Raw genomic sequence first — 15,980 nt, forward strand, 5'->3', positions numbered from 1 at the left:
ATATCATCTTCATTGAGCACTGCAAATCAGTGTCTCCAGTGCTCATGTATCACCTGCCATCCTTTCCTCTTGCATTCCAAGCCAAAAACCTGCTGCCTCCCTGTGTGCCATAAGCCAACCATGCTCATCTCTCGCCCAATACATTTGCCACCCCACCGTAGTACACCAAATTCTCTAGCAATAAACCTCAGTAAAACAAATTACATACAGTTCCAATCCAGTTACATAAGCCCAGTAGAGATTAACATTGCACACGAGAGCCAACAGTTACAGAGCGTTCAGTGCACAAAGTTCCTAGGCGTTCACGTAGATAACCGGCTCAACTGGGAATTCCACATACAGCAAACACTAAAAAAGCTTAGCTCAGCAACATTTCCCATCCGAATAATCTCCAAAATTGGAGACATCAACGTATCAAGGTCTGCATATTTTGGCTACTTTCATTCAGTGATGTGCTATGGAATAATCTTTTGGGCCAACTCACCACTTTCAAAAAAATTTTTTGTAAGCCAGAAAAAAGTAGTCCGAATTATATGTAATGTCCCTCCAAGAACCTCATGTAGAAATCTTTTTAAACAGTTAGGTATATTAACCACTACCTCACAATACCTCCTCTCACTCATGGCTTTCACTCTTCTTAATTCCTCTGAATATGAAACAAATGAGGCATACCATCATTATAACACAAGATGGAAAGATGATATGCACTGTGAACGGAAAAATCTCTCTCTGGTACAAAAAGGGGTAAAGTACAGAAGTACAAAAATATTTTAACACACTGCCGAGTAATATAAAGTATCAAAAAGAAAATAAAATGCTATTAAAAAAAAAGCTAAAGGAATTCCTACTGGAAAAATGTTTCTACTCTTTAGATGAATTCTTCAACAGAGATAAGTAATTTGAGTAGTAATTCAGATTATTTCCTTTGTCATTGTTATCTGTATTGTTTTTTATCACTATTGTATTTTTGTATTGTATTGTTTATTATCTTGATTATATTATTGTATTGTACCAGTTTTGAATCATTCATCTACCATGTGTAATATACCAGTATGTGTTGTATTGTATGATATCTATATTGTATCAGCTTTGACTCATTCCACATCCACATCCATAACCTGCTGAAACACAAGTCCGGTATTGTCAGCCTACTTGGCACACAATAAAAGGGGTGTGCATGCGCGCGCACATCAAAGGATTTATTCTGAAAGCTAGCAAGTTTTCTTTCCATTTTGTGTGTGTGTCTGTCACCAACTTAATATTTCTGCTCTTTGGTTAGTGGTCTCCTTTACTCTTGAATTATTTACATTCTACCAGAACTATCCTTACCATATGAAAATAAACAAATAAATAAATAATGAAAAACACTTATTAAGGCACAAAATCTTAACTATACAGTTAAAATAATATTACTTTCTTAAAGAGTGAAGGAACATTAAATCTAACCTGGAAATCTGCGATCAACCATTCTGGAAGTAAGTGCTAGGTCACTTTCAAAGGAAAACTGGTAACGATAAATCTGAGGTGGATTGGGTGCAGATGCGATGAGTCTAGCGGCTATGTCTGACCCCATATTGAAGTGAAGGTCTGCACACATCTTCAAAAATGGATAAAAATGCAACATATTATTCACTTACAATTAAATTTTTTTTCAAGTTTGTTATAATTTAACCTACAGTAGTATTATTTCAGATCATAAATGTTGAGCAACAAATATATCAACTCCACACATACTCATTATTAGTTAATACAGAAATAGTGACATTTGATACTTTTATAAATGATAAACCATATCTATTTCACATCAATTCAAAAGAAAATGCTTACAAAACATGAATAAGTTGAACTTTGTGATCACGCAAACTAAAGATAAATCTTTTCATATGTCAAAAACCATGTATCATTTAAACCTTACTGGCAATGCTATTGTTAGTCCACATTAAGATGCATGTTTTTAGCAGGAATAAGAGTTGATTTAAAAACTGCAACTCATGGAGACAAATGCGGTTTACATGATGAAATTACCTCAACACTAAAGGTGTGAAACACTGGACATAACCAAGGAACTATTTAATGTTGTATATTAGTGACATAATTTTTTAATATAACTTGTGTCTTCATGTGGTCATTTCATAAAAATCATTGAACTCTCAGGTAGTATATGAACAGTTTAGTAAGGATACATTCTTTTATTTCTGGTGAACACTGTGTTAAAAAATACAGTGTTCACCAGAAATAAAAGACCAGAATTTTGCAGTAATGTTTTCTGCAATGGGAGGAATGATAACAAACATGTTGAGGTTTAAATTGGCTGTACTTTGAAGGTGACCATTACTAACTGAATGTATATGGTAAGCAAATAAATTTGCAGCACCAATCTCTCTCTCTCTCTCTCTCTCTCTCTCACTCACTCTCACTCTCTTTTTGAGCGGGAGTCCATAGAAATATTTTTCAGTGCAGTACAAGAACATGTCTATAGAAAACTGCTTGTCTACTGTTAATAGCCTGTCTGGTTGTAATGAAATTTGTCATAATTCAAGGCTGAAAAACAGTCATGCACCAAAGTGCCACAACAAATTGATTTATTGATTTCAAATTATATCCAGAGTATGCACTAGTAATATATGACAAGTCAACTTAATCTAGTGTCTTAAAATATAATTTAAAACAAAAATTGGGCAAATATGATACTAATTTTATATACATTTGCCTATACATTTCTGTTTAGGCCTCAAAGTTATTTAAATATTCTTGAACCAGGTGATTATAACACAGACATACAAAAACCGTATGATAAAAAATTTGTATTTATTTGTAGCTTTATATTCAGATAGATATAAATATTATTTTCATTCACTCATTCACACAGGTAACTAGTTACATATATACTTCTCTACACTGTTAAATTCTTTCAACATTAAATAATCCTTAAGAAATTAACAGAACCATCATCTCTCTCATTCTGCCCAACAGACTCTTAGATAGACACCTTACCAATTGTATGTGTGAGTATCAAGAAACTTTTTCCACAACTCATAGTTTCTGTTTTACTTCTCAGCTGTTCTTAATTTGTGTGATATAAATGGCCAGCAGCATTTTTCCTGGCAATATATTTTCTTTTATTAATGAAGCTACTAGTCTGTACAAGAAAGGAAATGTAAGTATTGTTAGATTCTGCAAGATAGTTTTGCATGAATAACTGTTTTTTATTATTAGGAATGGTCCTCATGCCCATTTTCACAATAAAAGAATTCTTTTTGTGTTATATTTGTTGGAATTTTCCCACACAGTAATTCCATACTATAGATATTGTTCAAAAAGGCCATGGTACACTGCACACAGGAGTTGTGTATTAGCATAATGTGCAAGTTGTTCCATAATAAATATCATAATACTTAATTTTCAGCAGAAAATTTCTTTATGTTCCCTCCATTGGAGATTATTGTCTAACACAGTTCCTAAAAATTTTACTCAGATATCTTCTTCCAGTCTTGTTTCATCTATAAATATATTTGTATGACAATCCTTTTCTTTAAATGAAACTATATGGTTCCAGAGACTTTTTCAAGTTTCAGTTATCTATGATTTATGTGTGCAGACTGAAGCAGTGAATGAAAATTTGTGCCAAGGCTGGGATTTGAACCCGAGCGTGCTGCTCACTATGCAGATGCACCACCCTGGCACAATGGCTTTGCACAACTGCATGGACTACCCTAGCACACTTCCCTCCTTGGTCCAAATCCCCATTGTCTGAGACTTGAAAATGTCTCTGGAGCCACATAGTTTCATTTGATTAAAGCACCAATACATGGTTTTCAGGCAGGCTCCTCCATTTTGTTTGATGCTGAAGTGCTATTGAAATACAGTTGGAGAACCTCTGCAATACTGTTTGAGTTTAGTGGGAATATCAAGAAAGCTGAAGTGTAAATGGAAATTTGGACTGAGGAGGGAGGTATGCTAGGGTAGTCCATGTAGTTGTGCAATGGCACTGTCCCAGGATGGCATAGTGGTTAGCACATCTGCCTGGTGAGCAGGAGATCCAGGTTTGAATCCTGGCCTTAGTACAAATTTTCATTCATCACTTCAGTCTGCATATATGCATCCTTATCTTTGTTATTGAAAACTATGAACAAAGTATTTTTTAGATCTATAATTAAGTCAGTCTGTATGAGACACTGCACTACGGTGTTTGTCAAAATACATGCACTTCTTTCATGTGTTCCCAGATTTTTTTGGTGACTAATGTTACGTCATTTCGTCATCCACTATTTTTTGTTCCTTTACAGTGACTCGGATATTATTTATAAAGAGACTGAACATTAGTGAACCAAGTACAGATCCATGAGGTACATGTATTTAATGGTCTGGATTTCATATCTACATGCAGATTGTCATTACATACTGCCTTATGTTGCCACATATGTTTTTATCCATTATGCTGCCTATCCATGTATCCCACAGATTTCAAGTTTTTCAGTTAGGGCTGTGACAGTGATTGTGTCAAAGCCTTTAGACAAAAACATAGCAGAAACAGACTTTATTTTATATAATCTGTCTATAACAGATTTTGTTAGGCTACAAATAGTTGTTTTTGTGGATTTCCATTTTTGGAAACTGAATTGTATGGGAATCAGAGTATTGTGTTTCTTTAAGAATTTAATCAATATTTATCTTGCATAAGCATCTCTAATATATTTGAGATACCAGACAATACAGATACCAGTCTGTAGTTATTTGTGCTATCCATATTGCTTGTCTAGTATATGAGTAAGGAGGTAGAGGTAAGGACATAAGGAGATACGGAGGGAAGATGAGATCATAAATTTATTGGGGGTTTGATACATTATCTGTCATTATATAAATTAGAGGGTATGTTTTCTGCTGAGTTATAGTCTTTCCTCTGATCTGAAAACTAGTTGTATTTTTCCAACATATTGTTTGCAGACAGCCATACCAGCCATACACAACATGCACCACACACTGGCAGGTTCTCCTGAAGTAGGAGGAATGAGTATGTTAAAGGACAATGGGAGCAAGAAGGATTTTTATCTGGAAGGAGTTATGCCATGAAAATCAATATCACTGACTGCATATTGTTGTTTATAACTGACTGCAGATTGTTATTTTTTACTTCCAGCCACTCCCCTCTCAAGTAACATACATGATCATGTTTTTTGAAATCAATATTACTACACATTAGTGGACCTGACATTATGCTACTGTAGGTACTGTGCAGGCCCCTTGGCTGCTGCATCTGCCATTTTGTTTCCTCAAATTTCAACATGTTCTAGTGCCCAACGGGCATTTCTCCTTCCTTCAATGTTGTAAGATGATGTTGTAGATGTATGTTGTGCCTTCAAACGGCTCTGTTCACTGGGTAGCTTGAAGCATTCTGAAGGAGTGAGAGCAGGTGAGGAATTCTGTAGCTTGAACGTGCATCTCATCTAGTTTGGTGCTTGGGAGATCACATGCACCTCTACATCATATATGGTGAATTAATTTGGTAAGCGGATCTAGAAAACATTATTGGCACAAACTACTGAGGAGCTAATGTCCTGTCACTGCTTGGACCTGTCAGTGTAAATTGGTGCTGAGTTAAAGTATTGTAAAGTAAATTTTATAGTGCCCCCTCTGTTATGATTTGTTTAATCCATTATCATTTTGATCCTCATCAGCAACCAAGGCAGAAACTGGCTCCATCCTTGGGCAAGGACCAAAATTTAGTCCATATGAAGAGTCATAAGATACTGCTTAGCACATATCTGAAATGTGCTTTATAATGGATCAATAAGCAACCAAAATCTTTTCTATGGTTGGGTGTGCAACCGGATGGAATGTCACTGACTTTTATGCCTGCCACATCACATGGAGCTTGCCGTAGATTGATTATATCTGCATTAATTCATGCTATGTTGTAGACTTGCCTGGGATGAGACTGAAGGTCGATTAATTGGTATGTGAACTGTAGCTGTCAGAGATGTGGAGAGGAAGAGAGTGAATGCCAGTATGTTACAGAGTACATCAGCAATTTCAAAGATGAGATGTGTTTTATTTATTTATTTACATGTCAAGTTCCGCAGGACCAAATTGAGGGGCAAATCTCCAAGGTCATGGAATATGTCAGTACATGACATTACAACATAAGAGTAATAACAGATAAAAATAAAATGTTTATGAACCCAAAAAAATCAATCCATAAGTTTAAGTAAATATAATCAACAGTACAACAAGAATCAGCTTACTTTTTCAAGGAACTCCTTGACAGAATAGAAGGAGTGACCCATGAGGAAATTCTTCAGTTTTGATTTGAAAGTGCATGGAATACTGCTAAGATTTTTGAATTTGAGTGGTCGCTTATTGAAAATGGATGCAGCAGTATACTGCACACCTTTCTGCACAAGAGTTAAGGAAGTCCAATCCAAATGCAGATTTGATTTATGCCAAGTATTAACTGAATGAAAGCTGCTTATTCTTGGGAATAAGCTAATATTGTTAACAAGAAATAACGGTAAGGAATATATATATATTGAGAGGCCAATATCAAAATACCCAGATTCGTGAACAGGGGTCGCCAAGAGGTTTGTGGACTTACACCAATTATTGTTCGAACTGCCCATTTCTGAGCCAAAAATATCCTTTTAGAATGGGAAGAGTTACCCTAGAATATAATACCACATGACATAAGTGAATGAAAATAAGAAAAGTAGATTAAGTAATGATCACTTACTTGAGATACCATTCAAACAGTAAAATTGGCAGCATTACGTCTTTGAACAAGATCCTGAAAGTCAGGTTTTTTTTAAATTGTGTGTTAGAAACTGTAAAAACTGAGCCTTACTGTGATTTAGCATTAGTTTATTTTCTACAAGCCATGAACTTAGGTCATGAACTGCACTATTTGAAACCGAGTCAGTGTTACACACTACATCCTTTACTACCAAGCTAGTGTCATTAACAAACAGAAATATTTTAGAGTTACCCATAATACTAGAGGGCATATCATTTATATAAATAAGGAATAGGAGTGGCCCCAACGCTGATCCCTGGGGCACCCCCTACTTGACCGTACCCCACTCAGACCTCACATCACAGCCATTCTCAACATTGTGAATAATGTGATTTTGTCATATGATAACATGGTTGGAGACCATGACTGTTATTTGAAGACAAATGTTGATGGTGTTGAGACAGCAACCAGCCACAAATTTATTTTAAGTTCCTTTATTCAAAAGGTACCATTACCTGGTTTAGAATCATTACGATTCATCATCAGATGGCTTTCATGATTTCATTATAACATGTGCTGTGTTTCTTACTGATTAGTTATCATGAAATGTTGGTTTGGAGTACCTGTTTTCATAGTTTTCATCGAGCAGACAACATTTGTAGTTTTTTCCGCATTCACATCATTGCGCACATAAACTTGCATAATTGAGCGCTTCAGATTTGTACTGAATGCATTTTCACCACATTTCTATCATTGCACATGTAAATTTGTATCACTGAGCACTTCAGCTTAGTCACAAAACAGACTTCTAACTTGCACCGCATGTTAGAAGTCTGTTCTGTGACTAAGCTGAAGTGTTGTAGTTGGCAGTTCATAAAATTCCAAAATCAGGTTACACAACAAATTAGTTGTAAATCAGGTTATATAGCTGACAACATTACTTTTGATTTATTTGCATGATTCAAAATAAATTTTTTTGATGCCTTTGCCACCCTTCTAAATTCAGTTTTATATCATTTGACATAGTTTGTAAAGCCAACATTTGAATTATATCTCAGTTCATTATTTGCACTGTGCAAACTACAGTCTATTTGTCATTTTTAACACAAGAGGAAGCATTTTGTTAAAATTATGTAAAAATTTTCAAGAAATCTGTTGTGGTTTTCAGACTGTGTAATACAACGGTTCACCGACAGTTAATATCTTTCTGTCTATGCCAGAAAAAAAATTTTATATTTTCTTTACTGAAGCATATTTGATCCATGTTTTTCTTACGTCACCATTGGAGCTGCTAAATTTATCAGACTGAGAAGTGTTTTCTGGGAAGCAAATGCTTCACCACTTCCTGTGACTGTCCAGAGATGGGTGCCATGTATGAACCTCTCAGTGAGCTAGCCCCATTGGAACTGTCGTGGGTTTACCTAATTACACATTGTATGCACTAAATTCACACAGAGACTGAACAGTTGGTAGAGGAATGGTAATGGGAAGGGAGGAGGAGTGGGGGGGGGGGGTGTATGAAGAGATTGTTGAGAGCCTCATTGTCTATGACATCATGTGGTGGCAAGTAAAGGGAATATCCTACATAGCAGGTACACTGTGATAACTTTTATTCAGAAGATTGTGCCACGGGGAAAAGAACGAGGAGTGTTATTTATTGCTACCAAATACTTCATCTCCCTATTGAGGCTATATGTTCTAATGAGTATAATCTTTCAGAACAGGTGTATCAGAATCTTTGAAATGCATTTCTTGGACACACAGACACATGGGGCTTCCATGGTGCACCAATTGTTTCAGCTCCTTCACATTAGTCTTGAACCTGTCTGCATTCCATTGTAATGCAGGAACCATTTTAATGTTGAAGTATTTGCATCTCTTCTTCTTTTTCTTTCCATATAAATATTGCACTGATGGGGGTTTAGTTTTGGGGTCGTTGTGTCCCCCATGGCAAAATTTGAATTCTATGACTTTTAAATCCATGTAATCTTTACACACAAAAAAGTGTCCTGAGATCCAGTGATTTTTCTTGATTTGAGTTTCTTGAAATACTTCTCTTACAGTGAAGACAACATTGTTTGTGTTTCTAATGGTTTAATTATTATTGAAGCTTCTTTCCTTGACACTGTTGTTATTTTGGTCGCTTTCAGTACAATGTTTTGCTGGTGTGTGTGTTACATGCATACATATCATGTAAATATTTTCTGTTTTAGTTACTGTGCAAACTGTTGGTGTAGCAGAGTCTAAGCTTACAGATGATTTGTGAGTTTCTACAATAAGTTAAAGTCTGTAACTAAGTGATAAGTGTGTATTACTGCTGTGTGGAGGATCTGTTTCAATTCCTGGTATTTACAAGGATTCTTTCTTGTGTGTGTGTGTGTGTGTGTGTGTGTGTGTGTGTGTGTGTGTGTGTGTGTGTGTGTGTGTTTGGGGAGGGGGGAGAAGGGAGCAGGAGGGGGTGTTTCTGTTATTCTCTCATTTGCCTTTATTCTAATCCTCTTGTGAGGGTCATATTGCTGTCAATTTGTACAAGCTAAATTTGCGTCGTGGCAGTTGAATAAATAAAAAGGAAGTTAAAGTCTACAGATAAAAGTAAGTCCCAAAAGACAGTCAGAGAACTAGGGTGGTATGAACCTTGTGTGAGATCAACAACAGCAGCCCCTTCAACAGAGGACAACAGCGGTGCACCAGCTAGAACTGCGGATACAGCCACATCAACAGCCACGAGGAATGATAGAGATGCCACTTGCTTATCTACCAGCAGTAAGAATGTGAGTAGCTGCAGTGAAGATTTTTTATGGACTATCATCCCCCAGCCAGTGCCACAAAAACTGTAAATATAGAAGCATCTAATTCTTTGCCTATCCTTCTCAAAAACAGAACTTTAATTATGCATCTAAATGTACAATCAATCAAAAACAAAATAGATGAAATTGATGTGTTCCTAAGTTCAAACCCATGTCATGTTTTCTGTGTAAATGAACACTGGATCACACCAGCTGAAATTGCCCTGTATACCCCAGAAGGATTTGAATTAGCAAGCTCATATTGTAGAACCAAAGTAGTCATGGAGGAGTCGCTATTTTTATAAAGAGAAACTCTAATATTGAATATGTAGCACAAAAAGTCGATCATTTTTGCAAAGCGCAACTTTTTGAAATTGCTGCATTATTGCTTCCCAAACTTAAATTAGTGATCATCTCTATTTATCGCACTCCTAGCTCTGATATTCATCAGTTTATAGACCAAATGGAGACTTTAAATAAGTACCTGCTGGTAAAATACAGACACCACAAGATAGCATACATTGGTGACATTAATATAGACATACGACTAAAAACACCAACTGTCACCCACTTTCAAAACATGTTGAGGTCTAACAACTTGTACTGTATGAATAACAAGCCAACCAGATTAGATGCCTGCCTAGATAACATAATCTCCAATTTGACAAAAGATGAGTGTCAGTACAGAGTGATAAATCCAGTTCTATCTGACCATGACAGCCTATGGCTAATGGTCAACTATGAAAACTATCGTACTCAGCGACCTGAACACATTAAGAGAATCAGATTATTGTATCCTGACAACATTACAAAGTTAAGGCAAAAATTATCAGAAGTTGTGTGGGACAGAGTATATAATTGTAATAACAACGATTATGCTTTTAACTTATTCATGAACATACTAGCAAGCTTAGTTCAAAACTGTTGCCCACAAATAATCAAAAAGATGAAAATAGATGGTGCACCAAATAGAAAAAAGAAGCACAACTGGTTCACTCCTGAACTGTATGACCTGAGAAACACACTTATTGCCCTACATAAAATGGCAGAGGTATAAAGAAGCGAGGAAGAATTATAGAACTGAAATACAGACAGCAAAGCAGAGAGCCAATGATGCTTTCATTGAAAACTCCAGCAACAAATGCAAAGCAGCCTGGCAGGTAATAAACAAAATAGCAGGGAAGCATAAAAACAGACAAGAAATTCCAATAGTGCCAGAAAAATTAAATGAATTTTTTGTTAACAGTACTAAGTTCGAAGCTACTGCTACCTCTGCACCAGATGATGCAACTTCTGAAAGTTTTACCTACAACATTCCTGACCTAAATAACGTATCCTTTAAATGGAAACAGGTGACCTGCCAAACCATATACAAAGTCGTCACAAACCTACATGGCTCATACAGTGAAGATATCTATGGCATCTCCAACACCATCTTGAAACAAATAATTGACATTATTGTTGCCCCTCTTACCTTTCTGATCAATAGTACTTTTACAGCTGGAAAATTTCCTGAGGTCCTGAAGGATACTATTGTTATCCCAATCTATAAAAAAGGAGAAAAAAACAAACCTGAAAGTTACCGTCCAATATCCCTCATACCTATATTAGCCAAGATAATAGAATGCTGCATTAAAACACAACTTTGCAACTACTTTGCTGAACAAAATCTTGTTTCCTCCTCGCTCTTTGGTTTTAGGCCAGGATTGTCTACAATAAATGCAGTAGAAACTCTTGTGACAGACATACTTGATGGCTTCGAGAACAATTCCATAACTTGTGCTGTACTACTAGATCTGAGTAAAGCATTTGATACTGTATCCCATGAAATACTAATAAATAAACTAGAGTGCTATGGTGTCAAAAATAACGAACTGGCATTAATCAGATCATACCTGACAAACAGAACTCAGGTAGTTATAGTAAATAGCCAGCAATCAAATGCCCTACCAGTTGTAAGAGGCGTGCCACAAGGCTCAATGCTTGGCCCTTTTCTCTTCCTGGTATACATGAATGACTTGCCTACTTTCATGCTTCACAAGTCAATAATGTATGCTGACGACACAACCCTAATTACCTCAGATAACAAATTGGAGGAAGTGAAGAAACAAACAAAAGTAATGCTTGAAAAGTCTGCCATATGGCTCCACAGTAATAAGCTGATACTCAACAGTAGCAAGACTGAAACTATGTATTTCTTCTTGCACAATCTACAGGAAAAATTAAATGAGTCTGACTCTGTAAGACTTCTAGGAATTAACATGGAACACCCACACGGAACTGTTATGTTCCAGACTATCTAGAGTAGTCTTTTTGTTAAGGAAACTAAAAACATTAGTTAGCAGAAAACAACTTTTATCTTCTTATTATGCCTTCTTTGAATCTCACTTACAGTACGGAATAAAATTATAGGGCAACTCAACTGGTGCTCGGACAGTGTTCATGTGTCAGAAGAAAGCAATTAGGGCAATTACAGGTATTAAAAGCCAAGAATCATGTCGAAAGCACTTTAAGGAACTTAACATCTTAACATTACCTTCTCTGTATATAAAAACGTGTCTTCTTTCCATAAAAAAACAAATACATACCTTACCTTCCAGAACAGATGTTCATTCACATGATACCAGATATAAAAACAATCTTGATGTAGACTTTACTAGGCTATCTAAGGTCCAAAGTAGCTTTAAGCGAACAGGATTAAAATTATATAACAAGTTACCACAATCACTGAAAGACCTACAAGATGATGCCTTCAAGAAGCAGCTGCACAAATTGTTAGCTGATAAGTGTATCTATGATCTAAAGGAATTAGAATGTAGTAGAGAGTGAGAGTAACTATGATGTAAAGGAAATTGGAATGTAGTAAAGAGTTAACTATGATGTTAAGGAATTATAATGTAGGGAATAACTCTTTATCCTCATGTAATGTAATCTGAATGTACATAGTTTCCCAATTTTAGATTCACTATCAAATGTAATGTCAAAACTGTCTATTTCAACAAATGTTGGTTAATGACAAGTAATAAATAAATAAATAAATAGATAGAACAAGGTAATTTTTTTGTAAATGCTTATACAGTGCCTAAATTATACAGTGTGTTTGAAGAAAAACAGCGGCTATTATGCAGCTTAATAAAAACCCTCATTATCCAAATGAGTATAAAAGTTCCATAAAAGCAATAGTAACACAAAATTCTGGCGCTATTATAATGGTCCGGAAGTGACACTAAGGATGCAAGGAGATGCTGTGTCTTTGGGAAGGTTCAGTTGATATATATACTTTGCAGGACAATATTGTAATTGAAGCATTTGCTCTTTATAAATATTTAGTAACACCTTTTTGTTATGGGCCTTTTTAACAAGGATGCAAAAGACATTGTAAAAGTGAGTGGCTGTATAGAGTGATACATATTTTTAGCTTCAGTGTATGTTGCATGCTAAATGAGCTTTATCTTGATATCCTTCCCCTAATTAAATACAGGACAGTTTCTGTTGTAAGCCACATGCTTGTCTAAACAGTTAATGCTTCTGTGGATGTGCATGCCATGCCAGACTGTTGCACTGTTGTGCCATATTTTTTACTAGTGGCATGACATTTACAAAAAAATGAAGCACCACAGCATGTTTGGTATGTGAGGGTGATTTTTAGGCAGATAATCCAGCATTGGTGTGTAATGGCAGTAGTGAATTGAAATTCAAAATGAAAACTACTATCCAGATGTACTATTATGCCCAGATGCAGCAGTTTCAATTAAAAGGGATCTATTTTTTAGTCTTTTGTGGATTCAAGTTCCTGGTCATTCCTCCTAGATATTTTAATACAAAATGGAGTTAATCTATTAAACAGTCTTGCTATCTTCTTGAAATAGTGAAAACAGATTCCATATCATACGTTTTCCCATGCTAAGGTTTAGTATTTATCCTATGGTGAAGTTTGTCATTGATGTTGTCAGTGTAGTAATTGATCTACGCAAGAAGATACAAATAATGATAAAATACTTGAGTTTCCCCGGTAGTATTTTGTGGCATACAAAACCAAAGATCTAGGTAAGGTCACAGAATATATTCTGTAGCTCCAAAACAATTACAAAAATCGAAATATATTCAGACAGCCAAGGGCAAAACATAGCTACTGACTTTCGTAATAAAAGCAATGTGAACTTAACTTCCATGGTGAAACCAGGTGCGAAATTCTGCACAGCAACTGCAATAAGCCACGAAAAAATTCCCACATTAAGCAACAAAGACTTTGCCGTTTTCCTTGCGGGAACAAACGATGTCGCAAGAAACGAAAAACAAGATCTGTTGCTTTCACTAAAAAAGCGACTGTATGAACTAAGATGTACTAACGTCATTGTATTTTCAGTACCACATCGTCATGATCTAGCAGAATGGTCCTGCATTAACAAAGAAGTGGAAAGTGCAAATAGTGAGAGGAAACAGATATGCAAACGATTCGAAAATGTTACTTTCATTGATATAAGCAAACTAGGAAGGAGATTCCATACTAGACATGATTTCCACTTAAATATATTAGGAAAAAATTTCGTAATTGTGAAAATAATAGAAATAGTAAATGCCAAAACGAAAGTAAGTTGTGACACTTCAAACGTAATTCCCCTCAAGGACAAGACCCACAAACTACTTGGTAAATCTGAAAATGAAGCATCACCACTACAAGACAAGTGTGATGTTCTGGCATTGCAAGAAAACACCCCAAGTGCAGGTAGTTCACAAGGAAGCATATCAATAACAACACAACCAACACCTGAAGTATCAGAAACAGCTACTCCATCATCATCATCATCATCATCAACAACAACAACAACAACAGAAATGACAGCATCAATGACACCGGGAGCTACACCAGCAGCAGCAGCAGCAAGCAACTCGCCATATCCCAGTGAACGACCTACAAGGTGCGGAAAACCTGTCCTTCTGGAGAATTTTTGGTACCTCGCCAGGGCAAGAAACGGAGTATGACACCACAAAATGTAAATACAAATGTAACCAGTTCTCATCCTCATCACCTGCAGATTCTAAGCTTAAACATACAGTGTCTTAGAAATAAATCATTAGAACTTGAGGTAGCTATCAACAGTGCAAATATTGACTGCATGTGCATTGTGGAGCATTGGTGCAGAAGTTTTGAACTAAGTAGCATTAATATTCATCCGTTTAAGTTGGCAAGCCAATATTGTAGAAAAAATACCAGAAATGGAGGTGTATGTATATTTACCAAACCAAGTATCAGCTATAAAAGAAGGTGTGAAGCTGAATCATTGAGTGTGGAAAATCATTTTGAAGCTGCAGCTGTGCAGTTGAATGAAATACAGGGAAAAGTCATAGTCATAGCAATATACAGACCACCTACTGGTGATGCAGACATATTCTTTAACCAATTAGAAATATTGCTTAACACTCTGTTCACCGATAGAGCCACTGTAGTTGTGTGTGGGGACTTCAATATTAATCTTATGAGTGAAAGTAGGCTAAAAGACCAGTTCCTAAATCTGTTATGTAGTTTCAACCTGCTTCCACACATACACACACCCACAAGAATAACAAATAATACAGTCAGTCTTATTGATAATATATTTTAAAATGTAGGATGCACAGAAGTTGAAGTAACAAATACTGATTTGGGATTATCAGACCACAATGCTCTTGCCCTCAAAATCCTTTCAAGGCCACTGAAAGAGAAAAAAACACACTTCATGTATAAAAGAAATTTTTCTACAGAGAACTGTGTAGAATTCATAAATATGCTAAACAATGAGGCTTGGGCAGAAGTACTATCCAAACAAATACAAATGATGCATATAACACATTTTCTTCCATTTTCATGGAATATTTTGAAATGTGTTTTCCAAAAAAGCTGTCAAAACTCAGGTCACATGGCAATACAAAGCCAAGTTCTTGGATCACAGCTGGCATCAAAACTTCCTATGGAACTCTAAAGAGACAAATTTCTAAAATGAAAACATCCACAGACCCACAATTCATAAAATATGCCAGGAATTACAAGAGGGTATATAGAAAAGTAATTGCTAAAGCAAAATTCATGAGTAATGATAGTTTTATAAGACAGTCTGAAAACAAATCAAAAGCCATATGAGGTATTGTGAAGACTGAAACGGGGAAGAGTTGTGAAAACCAGGACATTAGCCTCAAAAGTTTAAAAAATGTCAATATTAATAAACAAGATTTGCCAAATTATATTAACAATTGTTTCATAAATGCAACAACTTCATTAAGCTTAAAATTTACAATGAAGAAAAACCTGAATATCCAAAAACAGCTTGTAGGATGAGGGTAGAGTCAACAAATGAGGGTGAAGTGTTGATAGTGATACAAAGCTTGAAACCCAAAATGTCGGCTGGCATAGATGAGGTGCCTGTGTCAATCATAACAAGGACAGCACCACAAATTGCAAAGCCCTTTGCACACATAGCCAATTTATCATT

General features: G+C 35.8%; 1 protein-coding gene across 1 annotated transcript in view; it reads right to left on the reverse strand.

The window, feature by feature from the left end:
• The window catches only part of LOC126236723 (esterase FE4-like), a 426,111-nt gene that overhangs the window by 28,496 nt on the left and 381,635 nt on the right, over positions 1-15,980 (reverse strand). The window contains exon 9 of the mRNA XM_049946247.1: positions 1,447-1,597. Coding sequence (XP_049802204.1) covers positions 1,447-1,597 — 151 coding nt within the window. The remainder of the gene's footprint in view (positions 1-1,446; positions 1,598-15,980) is intronic.

Source organism: Schistocerca nitens, chromosome 2, assembly GCF_023898315.1.
Source record: "Schistocerca nitens isolate TAMUIC-IGC-003100 chromosome 2, iqSchNite1.1, whole genome shotgun sequence".
Classification (NCBI taxonomy): Eukaryota; Metazoa; Arthropoda; class Insecta; order Orthoptera; family Acrididae; genus Schistocerca; species Schistocerca nitens.